The sequence below is a fragment of the Asterias rubens genome, chromosome 3 (assembly GCF_902459465.1).
Source record: "Asterias rubens chromosome 3, eAstRub1.3, whole genome shotgun sequence".
In the NCBI taxonomy this organism is placed as follows: Eukaryota; Metazoa; Echinodermata; class Asteroidea; order Forcipulatida; family Asteriidae; genus Asterias; species Asterias rubens.
This window is the reverse complement of record NC_047064.1, coordinates 5,496,956-5,516,153: the sequence shown is the minus strand read 5'-3', so window position 1 is coordinate 5,516,153 and position 19,198 is coordinate 5,496,956. Positions and strand designations below refer to the sequence as shown.

The window sequence follows — 19,198 nt, the reverse complement described above, 5'->3', positions numbered from 1 at the left end:
CTTAATGTAAAAGAGTGAAACAGCACTGTTTGAAGAGCCACATGAAGGACAACTCTTTTTCGACTGGTCTTCCACTCTTTTAGATTGAAGTTTGCCTCTTTTTGAGTGATTTTTCACTCTGTCCTGGAGTGAAACCCCTCTAAAAGAGTGAAATAACCACCACTCTTTTTGAAGAGCCATAGGAGGGACAGCTCGAAACGTAAAGAGTGATGTTTTCCACTCTTTTACTTCATGAGAGTGCCTAACCTTAACGGTAGGGCGATCGTTTGGTTCCGTTAAAATCACAATTGGTTTTAGTCGTCAAGGAAGGTGCAACACAAGTCATGTGAAAGGTGAATTCAGTGCCTATTTGTTGAGAATACTGTAAATCTCCATCAAAAACGTTGAATTCATCGTTAAGCAATGAATGTGACCAAAAGGTATCTCTGGCCGATTTAAGGGACAAATTTAATGAGACAACCGGGGACTTTCCAATAAGTTGGTTTCTAATCTGCGTGGGTAGTTCAGGCGAATTATTTATGCACCATGGTTAATAGGCCATAATTATAACCAGATTACTCTCGTTATTATACGAAAGCTTTCGGTGTACAATTTCTTTTGGAGGTAACTTTATAAAAGTATGGCCCTACTTTTAAAGGCAGTGGACACTATAATTGGTAATCACTCAAAATTTGTGTTAGCATAAACCTTACTTGGTAACAAGTAATGGGGAGAGGTTGGTAGTATTATTCGAGAAAGTAATTTCCAAGAATTTGATTTCGAGACGTCAGATTTAGAATTTTAGGTCTCGAAATCAAGCATCTCAAAGCACCCGACTTAGTGTGACAAGGGTGTTTTTCTTCCATTATTATATATCGCAACTTCGAAGACCGATTGAGCTCAAATTTTCACAGGTTTGTTTTTTTGTGCATATGTTGAGATCCATCTGGTGAGAAGACTGGTCTTTGAAAATTACCAATAGTGTCCAGTGGCTTTAAAAACGCAAAGACCAGCAATCTAAAGGGTTTAAGTTTGTAGTCAATAAGATAAGTACAACACCCACATGAACAAAATATAGTATTCATGATATACGCATATATACATCCCCTAAAAAGGTCATTGAATAATCAAAATGTCCAGCATTTAACAGTAAATCGCTCAAGTAATAAGCAAAGCCAAAATATCATGCCAATTAAGTTTAGCATAATATGTCAGGTGTTTGCAAAGGCATAGGCCTTTTAACAATAGCAGCAATTGAAATCATTGCAAAGGATGAGGTTCTTATAAGAAGTATGTATAGTAAGAGGCTGGAAGCTAATATTTGCGTTCATTAGATACTCACATGTAAAGTAAAAAGTAATCTCAGTATAACCCCAACTCAAACATAAATCCTATAGGTATTTTTCTTACCGGAAAAAAAAAAAAAACGAACATGAAATCAAATTCAATGAAAACGCCACCATAGTCAGCACTTGAACCTTCGTATATTATAGTCCGAACCTTCCAGTTTTTGGTTTTGTTAAAGGTCTTTTACATTGTATCCCCCGGTGAGTACAACTTGAACAAGGCAAACATTTGTTGGATAGCTTTGTTCATTTTGTTAAAAGGACCCCACAAGGGACAGTGCTTAAGCCTACATCTACAGACATGAGGAATGACTTAGTATTGCTTTGATCAAAGCGTTTGGACATAACCCCAAGTGTCACTTGAATAGAAGATTCATTTGTGCTGTTCAGCTCAAATGCAATGTACCAAGAACACTAGCAGCTTTTACATTACAGAATCACGGCTGCCCCCCCCCCCCCCACACACAATTTACTTTGACAATTGCGAGGTAAGTATTTTACTATTATGCAGGCTTATACTTGTTCACTATTATGCAAGTGACTATTTAATCGGCAATAGTTGACTAATACCTAACCACTCACTGTCCACCCTCACCTCCATTTTGATTTTATCTGTAATTTTCTTTATATAGTAATGTCGTGATTGTGGTTGCATTTGTTTATGTCCATACGATATGGACAGTTTTAGGCACTATGGACAATGTAGAGTATCTAATAAGAGAAATACGGGGTATCTTAAATGCAATGGACACTTTTGGTAATTCCTCCAAATAAGTGTTAGCATAAAAACTTACTTGTGTAACGAGCAATGAAGAGATGCTGACAGTTTAACAGTTTGTGAGAAACGTAGTTTTTGAGAAAGCGTTAATTTCTCACTCAAATTATAAAAACACTTCTATCAGCTGAAGACTTTTATTGTGTGTCTGAAAGCACACAAAGTAATGCAACAAGGGTTTTTTCCCCCCACATTATTCTCCTGCAAATTTGATGAATGAGTTCAAATTGTCACAGGTTTGTTTTTGAAGTGAGAATACTGGTCTTAGACAATAATTACCAAACGTGTCCAGTGCCTTTAAAAGATAAAAGTGACCAGGTGTGTGCGTGGTTGGTGTCCACCCGTGAATTGAATTTGCGTGTGGCAAATGCAAATGAAATTTAAGAATGTGTTGTGTTCCGAGAGCACATGCTTGTCAGGTGTACACTCCGGTTCCCATTCGTGAAATGCGATGTGGGGTCCCCTAGAACCGGATTTAGTTAGACTGACTAGTCAAACAAGCAGGTAAACTAAACAGTCTACTAAAAACAAGAGTCTCAAGAGACATTATGGAAATATCTTATGTACAATACCATTCAAGTCAGTTCTCTTTTACTGACACTACCACTGACTAACGCTAAGTTCAATGTCAACTCCAGAAGTACGCCATAAAACCGCTCTTTAAAAAGCATGATCAGAGCACAACGCTACTAACGACTACACATGCCAAGTTAAAATACTAACTCCAGAAGAAGACCTATTACCAAACATGATTATATCACTCCATGACAGCTGTTTTGTGCCTGCAATGAACAGCTGTACACAATGGACTGTTGTATGGTAAGGGTTGGCTTTACTTTGTTATCCAGTCTAATATACACTGTAAAAATGCCCGTATTGACCCGGGTCAGAATTGTCCCGGATCAGCGTACCATGGGGCCTGACCCACTTCTGGACGAGATGACCCTGAATCTATGTCAAACTGATGTAGAGTCAGAGTTGAACCGTATTTTAGTTTGTGTCTTGCTGAAGCTGCAAGCCACTAATATCACTCCGCCTCGAGTTACACAAACACCTTTAAAATAGCGTAGCTCCTACTATGCCTTGGAACCTTTTCAAATTGAAGAAATGACACATTTTATTGATAGATTTCTTTTCAGTTGTTGACCTCCGACTGTGCTGTATTCACGCTGTGATCCATGTGGCACTTTGCATGTGGTGCTGTCATAACAGCCTATAAATAGACATACATACATTCGGCATTATGTGACCAGGAATTCCGAATGGAATTCAGGCGTTTGTCAAGATATCATCATCACATCCTCATGCAGATCGGAAACAACGATGAGACACAAAAGGAAGCGACAAGTCAATTGAAAAACAAACACCCTATAATTGAAACCAATATTACAGACGTACAACAATGTGTGCCGCAGGAATCGAAAGTGTCAAGGGAGAGGTGAAGGCCAACGCAGGACAAAAACTGATTGTCCAACCCAAAGTATCAGCTGATTATCGATACTTGGAAGTTCTTGAATCAACGCGATGGCAACAAGTATTGTTATCCGTTGATGTCCACTTTAATTAGAACGTTGAATTGTTGTGGATACCTTTACCGAAGATCAAAACAATCAACCCTTTGTCTTTAAACTGTCTTGGCTCCCAACATTATATATTTATCGGTTTGTTTCATCATTTCAATTTATTTTTTAAAGGAATGAACAGTATGACAACCGAATAGGTTAATGAGCCAGTACTAAAAACAATCAAAACAACAAACATCCAACCTGCACCTTAAGGCAGTGGACACTTTGGGTAATAACTCTTTGGGTAACGACTAATTGGGAGCTGTCGATATTATAAAAACAGTGTGAGAAACGGCTCCCTCTGAAGTGACGTAGTTTTCGAGAAAGAAATAATTTTCCATGAATTTGATTTCGTGACCTCAGACTTAGATTTTGGGGTCTCGAAATCAAGCATCTGAAAGCCCACAACTTCGTGTCACAAGGGTGTTTTTTCTTTCATTATTATCTCGCAACTTCGACGACCAATTGAGCTCAAATTTCCACAGGTTTGTCATTTTATGCATATGTTGAGATACATCAAGTGAGAAGACTGGCCTTTGACAATTACCAATAGTGTCCATTGCTTTAACCAAAAAGAACGAGACTTTACAGAAATAAACGTAATCTGTGAGACACATTGTGGATAGAAAAGCCAACATTTAAGTCCATCCAGATCAGTTTGAAGAAAAACAAATTGTCTGTCAAAAGGTTGGTGTACATGAGCTATTTTTCACCCAAACCTTGTCTAACTGTAAGGAGCCATACTTTTCATAACTGATTTTACAGCAAATGCTAATTCGTATCCATTGCAAATTATTTTGTTCAGAATATGGTCTCTTATATACCGAAAACAATAATATAGACCAGGGTTGAACTGAAAATCAGGACGGTAAAGTACAGCTAACCTTTTACAAACAGTTTATACAAAAAAGTTACATCAAAATAAAAATAAGAATATTTGTATAACAACAGTCTACATATTTCGTCATAGACCATTGTCTTCTTATTCGGATTCATGTCCCAATAAATGTTCTTCTAATCCGGATTGTGTTGTTTTAGTTTACAAGGGTGTGATATCCGATCAGAAATCGAAAGATTGGAAGTTCCGCCTATCATAAAGTGAAGATATTATTTATATAAAAAAATAATAATAATAATAATAATATTACTTATAGTTTGAAAATTGTACTAAGTATGATCCTTGTCTGGTTTATTTTGTTAGCATTATTTTTTTTTTTTTTTTATTTTGCTGTGGATTTGAGTTTGAGCGGTTGGGTCAGGGTTTGGTTGCATTAACAACCAACCAAGTTTTAGAAAACTGATGTATTGTAACTCCATAGATCTACCTAGATCTACCTGTGTTTCATAGCCTCCTCCCTGTATAACATAACAATGCTGCGAACTTAAACACCAGTGTCTAGCCATCGATTAAACTCTTCCTAACTTAGGATTAATCTTGGGACCTATGACGAGTTCAGTTCCGTATCCGAAGACGTTAGGACGCATTGAACCCATCCTAAGTTAGGATGAGTTTCTCGTCCTGACTCGAAATAGGATTAATCCTAGAGTTTCGTGAAGTCGGCTGCAGTGCCTTTAAAGTGGCATTTAGACCTTACTCACAACCATGAAGGTCAATGCAGTGCAACCCGATGACGGCCATTTTGCCCATTGCATCAGCCAGACTCGCTCGCGTAAATTTTGCATTAGGAGTCTGCACAATAAAATCATTTTGCGAAGAATATGAAACCAATGATGACGTCACAACGGGTGACATCATTTCGCAATTTCTCGCACAAGTGATCAATTTCATTAAAATATGCTTTTTATGCATCAGTTATACTCGATGGTAACCTAGAGCGTAGATTTTGCATTATGAGTCTGCACAAAAAGTCATTTTTCGAAGAATATCCAACCAATGATGACGTCACGCTGACGTCATTTCGCAATCTTTCGCACAATGATAATTAAGATACGTTTTTGTTGTATGCATCAGTTATATTAAATAGTATACCAGAGCGTGTATTTTGCGTTAAAAGTCTGCAAATAAAGTCATTTTGCGAAGAATATTCAACCAATGATGATGTCACTCTGACGTACGTCACAACGCACGTGGTTTGCAATCAAAGTAAAAGCTTATGCCTTATTTTAAAATTGTACTATTATTCAATTTAAAACCACATACAAGACAGCCGCAGTAATAACTGATTCTTGTTATCGGTATGAATGAAAGTTATTTACGTGTATACAAAAAGTATTTCTAAAAAGAAAGAAGAACATAACATTTTAAGATTGTTGAGCAAGTTTTTTCTATATGGCCGACCTAGTTCCAGCTTATAGTTTAATATCTTGTTCTTAAATGTTGATCACAATAACATTAGAGACGTGCATAAGTAAATAAGAAGGAAGTTTACAGTCCACGTATAATCCAAGCTTAAAGGAATTTGTTTGGTGACAAAACTGAAGCGTCAATGCAGATGAACAATTCATAACGTGCCTCAAAATAGTTAGTGCACTTCAACTTCACTGAATATTGTGACCACTGTGTGTTTAGTTTATAGATCGTGTTGTTAGTGTCACGTAGTGAATTGCTTTTACCCCCAGGGGTAATTCGTTTTCTCCCGAGGGTCGGCGAGAAATCAAAACGGGTTAAACGCGAACGTGACTGTATGTGCACTTTCGACGCAGCAGTCTCCTGCCCGGGTTTGTTGCGTATCGTATTGACATCGATCTCAAGACGTGAAGACGTGACGAGCAAAGATCGCAGTGATTCGATTTTCAAGTTGTTACTATCGACGAGGCGAAGTGTGCACAAGATGAAGTCTGAGGTCTCCACTCAATTCGTAAAATAAATAAAGTGCCTTTTTGGTCCGGTCCATTAAAGGTAATGGCAACTTTGGTAATTGTCAAAGACAAGTTTTCTCACTTGGTGTATCTCAACATATGCGTATAATATAACAAACCTGTGCACATTCGGACTGAATTGAACATCGAAGTTGCAAGACAATAATGAAAGAAAAAAATGCCCTTGTTGCACAAGTTTGTGTACTTTCAGATGCCTTCAGACCGTAAGTTTTTTTAAATTCGAGGCAAGGGAAATATAAGTCTGGCCCCTTGACTTTTTCGCACAGTCAAAATGTTCATTCGTATTGCTGTTGGGAGTATAGGGAACATGACAAAGATCAGCCAGATTGGAAAACAACCATCAACCGAAACGAAAGAGAAAGCGTTTCATTTCAGGATGCATTAAATAAATTACCTCAATAGTTAAATCGAATGGGTTGGAAGATGTTTTGTCAGAGTATAAGTCAATATATTACGGGGAAGTTCAAACTTGTTGATGTGCATGTCAGCGAACGATTTTCCTTGTATAGCAGAGCATAATTCTACACAAAATGTCTCGGTTACTGCTAAAAAAAAAAAAGTCTAAAACCTACTTTTGCTATACAAAAATGTTGGGCAAAATCGCTTCCTGCACGTGTTTGCTATAAATCGGTTAGTTTGGGTCGTTTTCACGAAGTTGGTCACTGCACTCAGGACTGCACACCCAAACAGTTAGGTTGGCGTAATGGTTTCTTGCCTTGCCTTGTTTCTCTAGGACCCTGATTCAAATCTCACAAGGGCACTATGAGGACTGCCGTCGATTTCACAAAGAGTTAGGACTCGTGTTATCTCGAGTGACTCTTCCTAACTTAGGACTAATCTTAAGGTCTGCATGCTACAGTGCAGGGTTGGGACTCGTCCTAAGTCCTAAGATTAGTCTTAAGTTAGGAAGAGTTTTGTGAAATAGACGGCTGGGTTTTCAGAACAGCACATCCAACCATTCGGATTGGCGTAATGATGTTATTAATCGCCGTATACTAGAACCCCGGTTCGAATCCCACCAGGGGGGCACTATATGTATGTGGGCTGTGTTTTCAGTCTCTAATTGATTATGAAGGTCTTCTGTTTGGTTCATTCTCTCCACTCTTATAATATAAACATGAAACTTCTTTCCTTGTCTTCTCTCCATTTAGTTTTTGGCTGGCTATAAAAAATCTCACATTTTCTAAGAATACTGGGCTTCATAGAATCAATTGGTCAATCAATCAATCAATAAAACTAGACACGGGTTTGCATTACGACCAATAACGTGGTGGGTTTGTTCGTGTACGCGGCGCTGGGGCCAGGTGTCTGTGTTTAGGTGAATAACTACGGGAGACCGGAACTTGCAAGAAAACACAAATCCAATTTGGGAAAAGAAAAAAAAAACATTTTTCGAATCGACGAAGGTTACACATTGAATCATATTATGAGAATATTTTCAAGCAAGGGAGTTAAGGCACTGGACACTTTTGGAAATTACTCAAAATAATTGTTGGTATAAAACAACTTACTTGGTAATAATGGACAGCTTATGATGGTATAAAACATTGTGGGAAATGGCTCCTTCTGAAGTAACATAGTTTTTGAGAAAAGGGTATTTTCTCAATCAATTAACTGAAGCCTTTTATATGCATCCGAAAGCACATTAAGTTGTGCAACAAGGGTGTTTTCTTGATTCATAACTCTCTTGCAACTCCGATGACCAATAGAGCAAACAATTTCACAGATTTGTTTTTGTATGCATATTTTTGGAAACACCAAGTGAGAATACTGGTCTGTAACAGCTGTAATACCAAAGGTGTCCGCTGCCTTTAAGGTGATGGGCACCATCAACGCAACGTCTCAACCATTACAACATTTCAACATAAGATCATTATTTGTTTTAGAATCAAGGGTTATTGCTCCTTGCAAGATAAACACACATCACATTAAACCCTAGAGGACCCCACACTGCGTGAGGCTCACTGCCGCAAAGTTTTGTGACCTTTCCTAAACATTTTCGGATCGTAAACCTTACCCCAAAAAAAAACACGAACAAGAAAAGGCGATGTACTGTCTCCATGGAAACTTTGAAATGTTTACTGTATTACAATAGTTATTATTTCAGTATGATAGCAAACAAATTTGCACGGGCCCCGTCTGTAAACCTACATTGTTGTTTGTGTATTATAAAACGAACAAAAAAAAGAGCCTAAAATGTATCACGTTACATAATTTAAATTGTTATTACGGGATTACAACATGGCCGCAAAAGGTCGCAACCATTTAAAATGTTGTTAAATATTAACGTTCTAGCAGGTAAAACCATGAGTACTAAGTTGACCCCATTACGTCAAAAAGTCCACTTTTTGGTAATTACTCAAAACAATGGTTAGCGTAAAAACTTGGAGAGCCGTTGATAGTATCAAACATGAGAAACGGCGCCCTCTAACGCATTTTTTTTCAGAAAGAGGTAATTTAAACATTCTCTGTGTAACTTCGAGTAAAACATCTCGCAGATTTATTAATTTATGCATTTTATTGTGATATACCGAAGGTTCCCACCGTGCCTTTGAAAGATGATTTACAGCAACAGATATTCAGTTGTTGATTTGAAGTCAATGACAAATTAGTTTGACTATAAATATAACAAGGTTCAACTGCCAGCATAACTTGTCATCAAACATTCGAATCGAGTCCAATACGTCAAATATTTTCCTAATATAAGTGTCGAAAGAGATTCGACCTGTAACATACATCCTAATATTTAAAGGCACTGGGCCCAATTTAATAGAGCTGCTTAAGCACAAAATTTGCTTAAGCACGGAAATAGCTTGCTTATTTTACACGTGTTACTGGACAAAATTTCATGACATATACATTGCTTGTGACTGGTAGTTAGCTGTTGTTTACTTAGCATAACAATTGAGTGGAGTCCTGGCCGGTAATCTGATTTTACTAGGCATGATTTTTTTTTTTCTTAAGCATAATTTTGTGCTTAAGCAGCTCTATGAAATTGGGCCCTGGACATCTTTGGTAGTTGTATTCTCACTTGGTGTATCTCAACATTTTTTTTATGCACAAAATAACAAACCTGTGAACATTTTGGCTCAATTTGTCATCGAATTTGCAAAGAGAATAATTAAAACACCCTAAATGTTGCATTATATACTGCATATATGCATATAGTAAAAGGCTTCAGCTGAAGTATTTTATTATTTGAGTGAGAAATTACCTCTGTCTCAAAAACTACGTCACTTCAGATGGAGCCGTTTCTCACAACATGTTATACTACAACAGCTCGTACCAAGTAAGTTTGTATGCTGACAAATAGTGTCCAGGGCCTTTAATAATATAGGCCTACATCCCTGAGCTATATCCTAAAATGTTTCAATACACCATGGAGATAAAACACTCTACTACCCCCCCCCCCCACCTTACGCTCACCCTCCCTCGGTCGCCAAGCCCCTGAGGCGGGTAAGATACCGAACGTCGCGAGTGATCGGACGCCACAAGTTCAGGCAAGGGGGCTCTTCGCAGTTCTTTTGACGCCATAATTCTCATATCGATTGGAATAGATAAGTTTGGCAGCGGGATTTTTTTTTTAACTGTCCAGAGAATCAGTCTCACAGTACAGAGAAAGGAAATACAATTTGTTCATGATGTGAAGTGTCATGAAAACAATCTTTTTCGTACGAATTACTTTTATTCCCATCTGCAATTTTGATTTTGGTTTCAAAGACAATGGAGATTATTGGTAATTGTCAAAGACAATGATTTTGTTTCTTGTATGCATATGTTGGGATACACCGAGTTATAATACTGCAGTATTATTACTAGGTGTATCCCAACATAAGCAGATACAACAAGTAATGATACTGCAGTGTTATAACTTGGTGTATCCAAACATATGCATAACAGAAACAAATCTGGGAAACGTTTTACTCAATTGGTTAGTTGATGACTTTCTGTCGATTTATTATCAATCCGGGGAAAGTCTGTTTTGTAGATTCAGTATTATCAACACATACTTTAAAGAGAAATGTGAAGTTTCATTAAGGCCCCAGATCTGGAAACAAGCTTTGAAAGTCATTACGTTTCACGATTGAGAAGTTTTTGATCGAGTGTATTGCATTCCTTGAGAAGTTGGTATGTGAGTCAAGGACATTTCTCTTCTAAGAGCTTCCTATACAGACCTTTATCATGGTGCAGCCGTCTTGAATTTCTCCCATTGATATAAATAATACCAAACCGAGGCTGGGAGAACAAACAGTCTGGTTCCTATTTTCAAAAATTATTACTGCATTCATTATTGTTATTCGATACGAGGAAAATGACCAAGATTGAGAATGCATGATTAAGGTCTATACTGTCAAAGATTGGGTTTTAGAGGGCGTGTCCCCTCTCCCCTTCGAAAGGGGGAACATCTGAAAGAGGAAGGGATGGAACAGCGTGTCAGATTGAGAACAATAAGGGGGGGGGAGTACCTACCCAATTGCCAACATCACACCCCATTTTGCAACTAGATCAGCAAAGCAGCCCCATTTATGCGACATTTATGTGATTCTGAGCCTTGTTTGTATTTGTTCCGCAGTCACTATGCTAGTTTTCAATCTCTATACTTTGTAGAGTTACGTGACAAGACACCAATAATATTCAAATAGAAAACCAAGCCTGCTCCCCTTTTACCTGCGTTGCAAAACCAAACATGATTTGTTTATTAGTTCGAGATGGTTCGAGCATGGATGTGTATGGTTCGAGCATAGAAAAGGATCTCCTTTCTCTTTGGTTCGACGAGCGGCGTTCTTCAACCCGACCGAGTTACCACGTGACTTTTCAATCTCGCTGACGTCACTGCACGTACTTTATCCCCCAAGCAAAAGTGTTGGGTTTCCAAAATGCCCTGGAAGATTCGCAGCAGGGTATATCCGGGAGAGTGATATAGCATCAGAGCATCCCCTCACCCCCTTGTACCTGTACTACCCAATTGCTAGCATCACGCCCTGTTTAGCAACTCGATCAGCGAAGATACCCCCAGACACAACGCAGCCGTCCTCTGTCTGGACTCGACCGGCTACGGTCAAACCAACACACAGTGGTATCCCGAGACGGTCGTAATTGGAATCTGGTCGAACACGGCCAAGGTTGATATTATTATAAGCGATGATTAAAGGGACTGCAGCCGATTTCACGAAGCGTTAGGATTAATCCTATCTCGAGTTAAGACATGTAACTCGTCCTTAATTTAGGATGGGTTCAATGCGTCATAACGTCTATGGATTCGGACTTAACTTAACAAGTACTAAAATCTAGAGGGAGGCTTGACACGTTTTGGTAATATTTTAAAATGCCAGTATTCTCACTTGGTGTATTCCACCATATGAATAGAACAAGAAAACTGTGAAAACTTGGCTCAATTGTTCATCGAACTTGCAAGAGAATACTGACAGAAAAAAAAACATCCTTGTTGCACAAATTTGTAAGTTTTCAGATGCGTATCAAATGCTTCAGCTGAAGTCCTTTATTGATTTAGTAAGTGACAAATTACGTTATTCCATAGGGAACCGTTTCTCACACACACACACAAATGTACCAACAGCTATCTATTGTGTTTTACAAAGTAAGTTTACATGCTAACAATTACTTTCAGTATCTACCAATAGTGTCCAGTGCCTTTAATATAAGATATCATGGAAAAACATCAACTGTACAAAAGTCCTTTGACCGGGGCTTTCCGCAGACGTGTAATTAATCAACTTTGCTGACTGCCACAATTAATAATTAAAGGCAAATTTGAAGATGACACCTGACTGATCATGAAAAGACACGTCTGTCGTTGACAATTTCCATCTTCAGCAAAATAGTCTTTTCCATACAACGGCTGAGGGGAGCCGGTTCTCGTTCGGGTAACCTGGGCCAGCTGGAGTAGGACAAACGAAGCCTGACCGCAAAGCCTAAGCTTGGTTTGGAAAATACACACAGGGTAAACTATTAATTTGCCTGATGATAATGTAGCCCTCTAACTATACTATTCTGTCCTGCATGAAGAGTTACAAACCATGGACATGTTTACAGTCGGTGCAAGTAGTAAGCTCTTTTTTTATTTATTTTTTTATTAGGTAGACCATAGTCCTTTCTCTATTGGTAGACCTACCCCCATTGTTGCTGAGTAAAAAGTAGAGGGAGAGTACATCAATCAACCGAGTACCGGTTGTACTCGCCGACTAACCATCTCTGGTTTCTGCTTTGGGTCATTCAAAATACTAAATGTTTAAATGTGTTGATCTTTTTCTTTTTTTCGATATTCTGGGAGCTTAGGTGGGTCAAAACAAATATCTGAAAATGGAAATTCAGTTTTGGTTTAAATAAAATAATGTAAAAAATATATGTTAACAAACGAAAAAGAAAAGGGAAAATATACAGCTCGCAAAGATCCTTATTATCCACCCGTGAAAAGCACCTGAAAACTATATTGGGACTATGTGGTTGGTGCCAAATCGTTCGTTAAAATTACCGAGGAATTTCTGCAAAAATAATGACTAACACCTTTAAGTTAAAAAGAGAGAGGGTGCAAACAACCGCAAATCAAAATATATTGAAGTTCCGCAAAAATGTTTATAACACCTTTAAGTCAAAAAGCTGTTTAGTCAGACATGATTTGAGGCTTGATAATGTCGCACATCATCACATTGCATCATTGAAGGGATTATTGAGCATGCGCAATTAAAACTCTTGGGGGATACCCCAATCTAATCTATGACGTATATTGTGGCTCACCGCGAAGTGTGCCGAATTCAGCACGGGGTGCCCCCAATTCCTAATATATCTTTCCAGCATACTTTCATTTCAAAAACTGAATGTTAAAAAAATTACCTTCGAGTCATAATCTCATGGTTATTGGTACAGCATGCTAAAGATACATAGCAGTTAATTAACGGCTTGAATAGTCTCCAAAAATGTAGGGGGTAGGACACGCCCTTTTTTAAACCCAGCTCGATAATGTCCCATTAAAAAAAACCTCCAAACACATTGTGAAATTTGTTTAATTTGGGAAAGTGGCTCATTGCAATCCAATATACAAGGGTTCCACCTCGGTAAGCACACAGTATTACACCCAGCCTTTTAATGAGCTTCTGTCACCCGGCTTGTTTCAAATAATTGATATACTATAAACCGCTAACTTTAATAACAACTCAGCATTCTAGGCACGTTGGGGTAATAATAAATGCTAGGATCAAATGACAGGTGCATTATACCTTATAGTATTAAGGAAGCAATGCAATACAAGTATAAGCTGGAGATAGTGGCCTGATTTAAACATGTTTGTCAGGTAAAATTGCATATTTTCCATCAATGCTTAAATTATGACAGAATAAATCATTGTTTTAAAGGCGCACTCTTTACGAATCATTGGAGACTCAAATAATGTATACTGCATATTGTGTATCACCAAAGTACTGATATTTTGAGGCATAACAAGAACAAAGACCTTAAAGACACCGGACACTATTGGTAATTGTCAAAGACTAGTCTTCACATTTGATGTATCTTAAAGGCAGTGGACACTATTGGTAATTGTCAAAGACTAGCCTTCACAGTTGGTGTATCTCAACATATGCCTAAAAAGTAACAAACCTGTGAAAATTTGAGCTCAATCGGTCGTCGAAGTTGCGAGATATTAATGAAAGTAAAACAAAACACCCTTGTCGCACTATAGTCACACGAACTAAAGTTGTGTGCTTTCAGATGCTTGATTTCGAGACCTCAAATTCTAAATCTGGTGTAGTCACATATAGATACCAGGAATAATCAATTTAACACCCCAGTTTGTGCAGTGTGCAGACTGTTTGACTTGCTTCAGTTTTGATGAAAAATACATCGACTATAATAATACAGGTCGGGCAATCAAATGGCTTGGGGCAGGGAGGCGATGCAATCTACCTAGCTCAACTCAAGTTCAATTAATACTCCTCGCAGTTTCAATAAAAAGAATCATACACAGTCAGTCTGCCTTTTTTAGCACCTCACACATTCTCAAATAGGCGAATCTTCTCAAATGGAGACATCATGTTCTGTCTATTGTCCCTGTAGTTAAGATTTTCCCATAGACTTTGTATCACAAATTTCATTGTGGAACAGCCCGGTCTCTAGAATTTCATGGAGTCCTTTTGTTTTACCTGTTTCCTTGATGTCCAGAAGGTAGTGAATAATATGAGAGCACCCGTCTACAAACCAAATATCCCCATCAATAATAATCTCAGGTGATATTGTCAACAACAACAACAACAAAAACGCCAAAAATAACGTCCCTCGTGAGTCAAAGTGTCACATTTTTATTCAGTCTGGAATTGATCCCACTAGCGTGAAAGGTCACTTTTGGCTTGTCCCCACGTAAGCACATTGAACTGATTTGATCCCCTTATTTCCCTTATTGGGATCTAGATCACCTAATAGTGTATTGAACTCGAGGGAGACTGACGATATCAAATTCACCGAGTTAAAACTATGTACATCGCAATACACTTAAAACATAACCATGTAAAGGCACTGGACACCTTTGGTAATTGCCAAATACCAGTATTCTCACTTGGTGTATCCCAACACATGCATAAAATTACAAAATTATGTCGAAATTTGGACTCAATTGGTTAGCGAAGTTGCAAGAGAATAATAAATAAATAAAAACACCATTGTTGCACAAATTGTTGTGCTTTCAGATGCCTAAAAGAGGCTTCCTGCCTGAAGTATTTAAAACACTGAGTGAGAAATTACATCTTTCTAAAAAAAAAAAAACGTTGCTTCAGAGGGAGCCGTTTTCACAATGTTTATACCATCAACAGCTCTCTATTACTCGCTACCACTTCAGTTTTTATGCTAACAATTATTTTCAGAAATTACCAATAGTATCAGTACCTTTAACCTGTAAAGACATAAACAGCGGAAACCATACGAAAAACTTACCGTATAGGCCTACGTATCAGTATTCGAAAACTTTACGGTGCACTTCCCTACTCACAAAAAAATTACAAAAAAAACACGGCTATTTCCCCTGGCTATACCGTCTTGTGAAGTTAAACACCTTATGATAACACTAGTGACTTGATACTTTGAAAAGAAATTACAGATGCATTATATCAGCAGTGTTGCAACTGCCCAATACGGTCCGCCTCAGTGAGTAGAATATGAAGAGGGAGGTTGGGGGGGGGGGGGGGATGCCCTGATGTGAATGCCATGGTACCACTAACATTGACCCATGGTACCACTAATATTTTAGGTAGAGGTAGACTTGAAAGGGTGTCAAGTAAACTCTGAAACAGTTGAGACTTCCTTAGAAAATGGTCTCCCAGTCAAGTCACTGAGCAATATGGTTTACATCTTATGACATATCGTGTGGTAATAACTAGATTTACCCGCATCCACGGAGAACTAGCATTTCAGGGTATAGTATAGTATGGTTATCGGTGTGAAATAATCAAATCTTACCTCATATTTGTAGCCGTCCCTGAGCTCCTCATTATCCCCAGCCGGTGCCATCTCGGAATCAACTAAGACTGAAACTAAGATACGGTTTATTTGGAGATTCTATAACACACACGACTAAAAAATATCAATCATAATTCGGAGTCGGTGTGTCGCGGTTTTGGCATTTTTCATATAAAAAACCGAGCCAGCCGTTGCGAGTCGTACGCCCTGTGTGCGCTGGAGTTTCACAGTCCCTTGCTGCGTCGGACCCACAGAGCGTAACCATGACGTGCGTGGTGAAAATCCCGTGTCGGTTCCAGGTATAACCGAAGGCGTCACATGTGCGAGTTCTATAACAAACCTTTGTATAGTAGTCGGTGCTGTGTTAAAGATATGATTTATATTATTTTCTTTCCTATTTCCACCCTTTCTTAATCGGCCCTCTATCCGTGTGTAGTGGACCATAAACAGACATTAAAAGTTTCACACCCCGAGCGCTAGTTCACACGCGGTACCAGTCGACTGCACGGGCTGTCAACCCAGCTGAAAGTCTAACCCTACCACCATCGGATGACAGGCTGAATCTGGGCGGTCCGTCAAAGCATGGTCAAAGCCAGGGGTAGTGCCTTTAGTCGCCACATATCACCTAAGTATCACACCTGGTATGTGACTCTAGCAGCCTTAATCATTGCTCGGGACCAGTGGAGCATTATAGCATGACAAACGTCCATAGTATAAAACCTTCAGGGAGTAGAATAACATATGTGTGTATATCGATGGGTTTGTACTGCTGTTCATCAGACACACTTTGAACCACACGACTTTATACACCACTGACATAGACTGGTCCCCGTCCAGTATTGATGCAGTTCCTTGGTCTATGGTCCAACCAGCTGATCTTGGGCTGTCATCGCTGAGGATATAGTGCCACGTGACTATTTTGCAGACTATTTTTACCTTCCTCAAAAGCATTTATTTTGTATCACAATAATGTAATTGGCGAAGGAAGGAGCATGTGCCAAATGGCGAGTGAGTCGTGTTAAAGTTGGTCTCAGATATAAAAATGGCTCTCCAAGTGTGCGATCATAATATTTGCTTCGCAATTGACTTTTTAGAAAGCAGACAAATCAAATCGATCGATCATTTTATTATGGCATAATATAAATTACCGTGTTGGGTTATGTGCCAGGGCAATGCCTGGATGTCAAATTGTTGACAAAAGCATATTTTGTACAGTGGTTAGGGACTACGGTTCTGAATGATATTTTCAACAGTGAATATAGGACCTACAGTTATACAAAATTGTATGGTTGTTCTGAAATATATTTTCAACAGTGGGTATAGGGCAGAGTTGAACAATATTGTACGGGTGTTCTGAATGATAGTTTTAGCATTTTTTAGGGCATGCAATTATACAATATTGTATGTTCGTCTGAATGATAATTTCAACGGTGGGTAGGGCCTGAATTTGTACAATATTGTATGGTTGTTGAATGGGCCTGAATGTTCATCTGCCTCGTACATAACGTTAAAAAAACCTGTTTGCTCAGTCTAGTCCTAGATGCCAACGCAACCCCGCCCTCTTCCGGGGGTGCGACACAAACTAACGTTTTACATTTTCAAAATGAAACTTTCAACTCAAAGTGTGCTGTGGAATCCAAAAGTGTTCTTTACAATTTAAAACATTGGCACATTGGTTCTTTATTGTGGGAGTCGTTGTGTAAGTAAGGTTGTTTACGTAGAAAGCAAAAGAAAAATGTGGGAAGTTTGGATGACAATTTCGCAAGTTCGTGGTGGTTTTTTTTGGTGACTTGTGGAAGCCGACAAGTTAGTGGTTTCGCAATTGTGTCAAGTATCCTGTATATGAGTTCCTGATAAATAACAAACAACAGAGTTTTGGAGAGTGACTGACGAATGAGGACATTAACAATTGTCACCATTGACCCATTTACATTAAAAATAACATTTAAATTTATGCCACATTTCCCGCTGTATTCTCCGAGAATTCATGGAAAAAAGAAATAATTTCGAGCTTCCACACGTGTCAGGTTGCTTTCTGTTTGTGCATAGTGTCCCATTTTCACAATTTCACCGGGCTCTGCCGAAACAATTCATGCGACAAACTCATTGATCCTCCGATACGGAGCTCTGGAGGTGCCATCCGACATGTTGAGATCTTGACATAATTGTCTCCGGATGACGACATCCTAAACGCAATTAAGTCTACATACCGAGATAATTATGTCGAGATGTCGATATCCTAAAATGGGGTTGTCGTCTTGCTGTGTTATTAATTTATCTCGAGATGACGACATCCTAAAAGTAGGATGTCGTCATCCGGAGATGTCAGGATCTCAAAATGTCGGATGGCACCTCGAGAGCTCCGTACTCTGTAGAATCGTGAAGGTATGGTAAGATACCTCCATGTTGGAGGGACAATATGTCTATAAATAACACAATCCCATAAAGAGTGGGCGGCTGTTGCCCCTGATCATGACTGTGACCTGAATTAGTTTCAATCAAGAAAAGGGTCACATATAGATAGGTTTCGGGGGCTTCATTGTAATACGCGACCGCACGGTGCCTTTAAAAGGGTAAGCTAATTATTAAAAAAAAAAAGGAAATGGTATCCCCTTTCAGAATTTCCCATTAAAAAGGTGGCAAAGACGAGAAGAGGTCGAACTTCTGTTTCTCATCCTTGCGTCGTGCGTCGTCGTGCGAGTAAAAACAAAAAGGTGTTATTTTCACAATGCATGATATAGATATATAAGAAGAGAGTCTGTTATGAATCTGCCATGTGAACGTGACGTGCATTGAGTTTACAACCTATCAAATTATGTCCGGAGAATAGGGTTTAATATTCCAACGATTATACAAACAGCGGGAGATGGTTCGCTGTCTGACAGCGCAGTTCCCATTGACTGGGGTCGTGGTGTATGTCCAGGGAACCCGAGCAGGGATGTCGCTGTGAGTTTAGGGCTCTTGGGTTAGAGGGTATCGCAAAGGTCGTTGTGCTTTGGAAAACTAAAACGCCAATACCAACACCGATTTGCAGCTGTGTTTTAAGTGTCTGCGAGCTCGGGAAAATATAAAACCCGTGTCCTACATTTTTCTAATTGAAATAATGAGGGAATGACACGAAAACAAGGTCAGGATCGAGATTGAAAGGTTATGGCAAGTATGCTGACAAATTTCACGATCCCTTGGAAGGCGCGAAGTGATTTTTGACATTGAATTTTGACATTGGAGGT

At 38.8% G+C, this 19,198-nt stretch overlaps 1 protein-coding gene across 1 annotated transcript in view; it reads right to left on the bottom strand.

Annotated features, from left to right (window-relative positions):
• LOC117288184 (atrial natriuretic peptide-converting enzyme-like) overlaps positions 1-16,768 on the bottom strand; it is a 50,298-nt gene extending 33,530 nt beyond the window's left edge. Inside the window, exon 1 of the mRNA XM_033768923.1 lies at positions 15,969-16,768. Within this exon, the coding sequence (XP_033624814.1) occupies positions 15,969-16,019 (51 nt within the window). The 5' untranslated portion in view covers positions 16,020-16,768. The remainder of the gene's footprint in view (positions 1-15,968) is intronic.
• Positions 16,769-19,198: the final 2,430 nt, after the last annotated feature.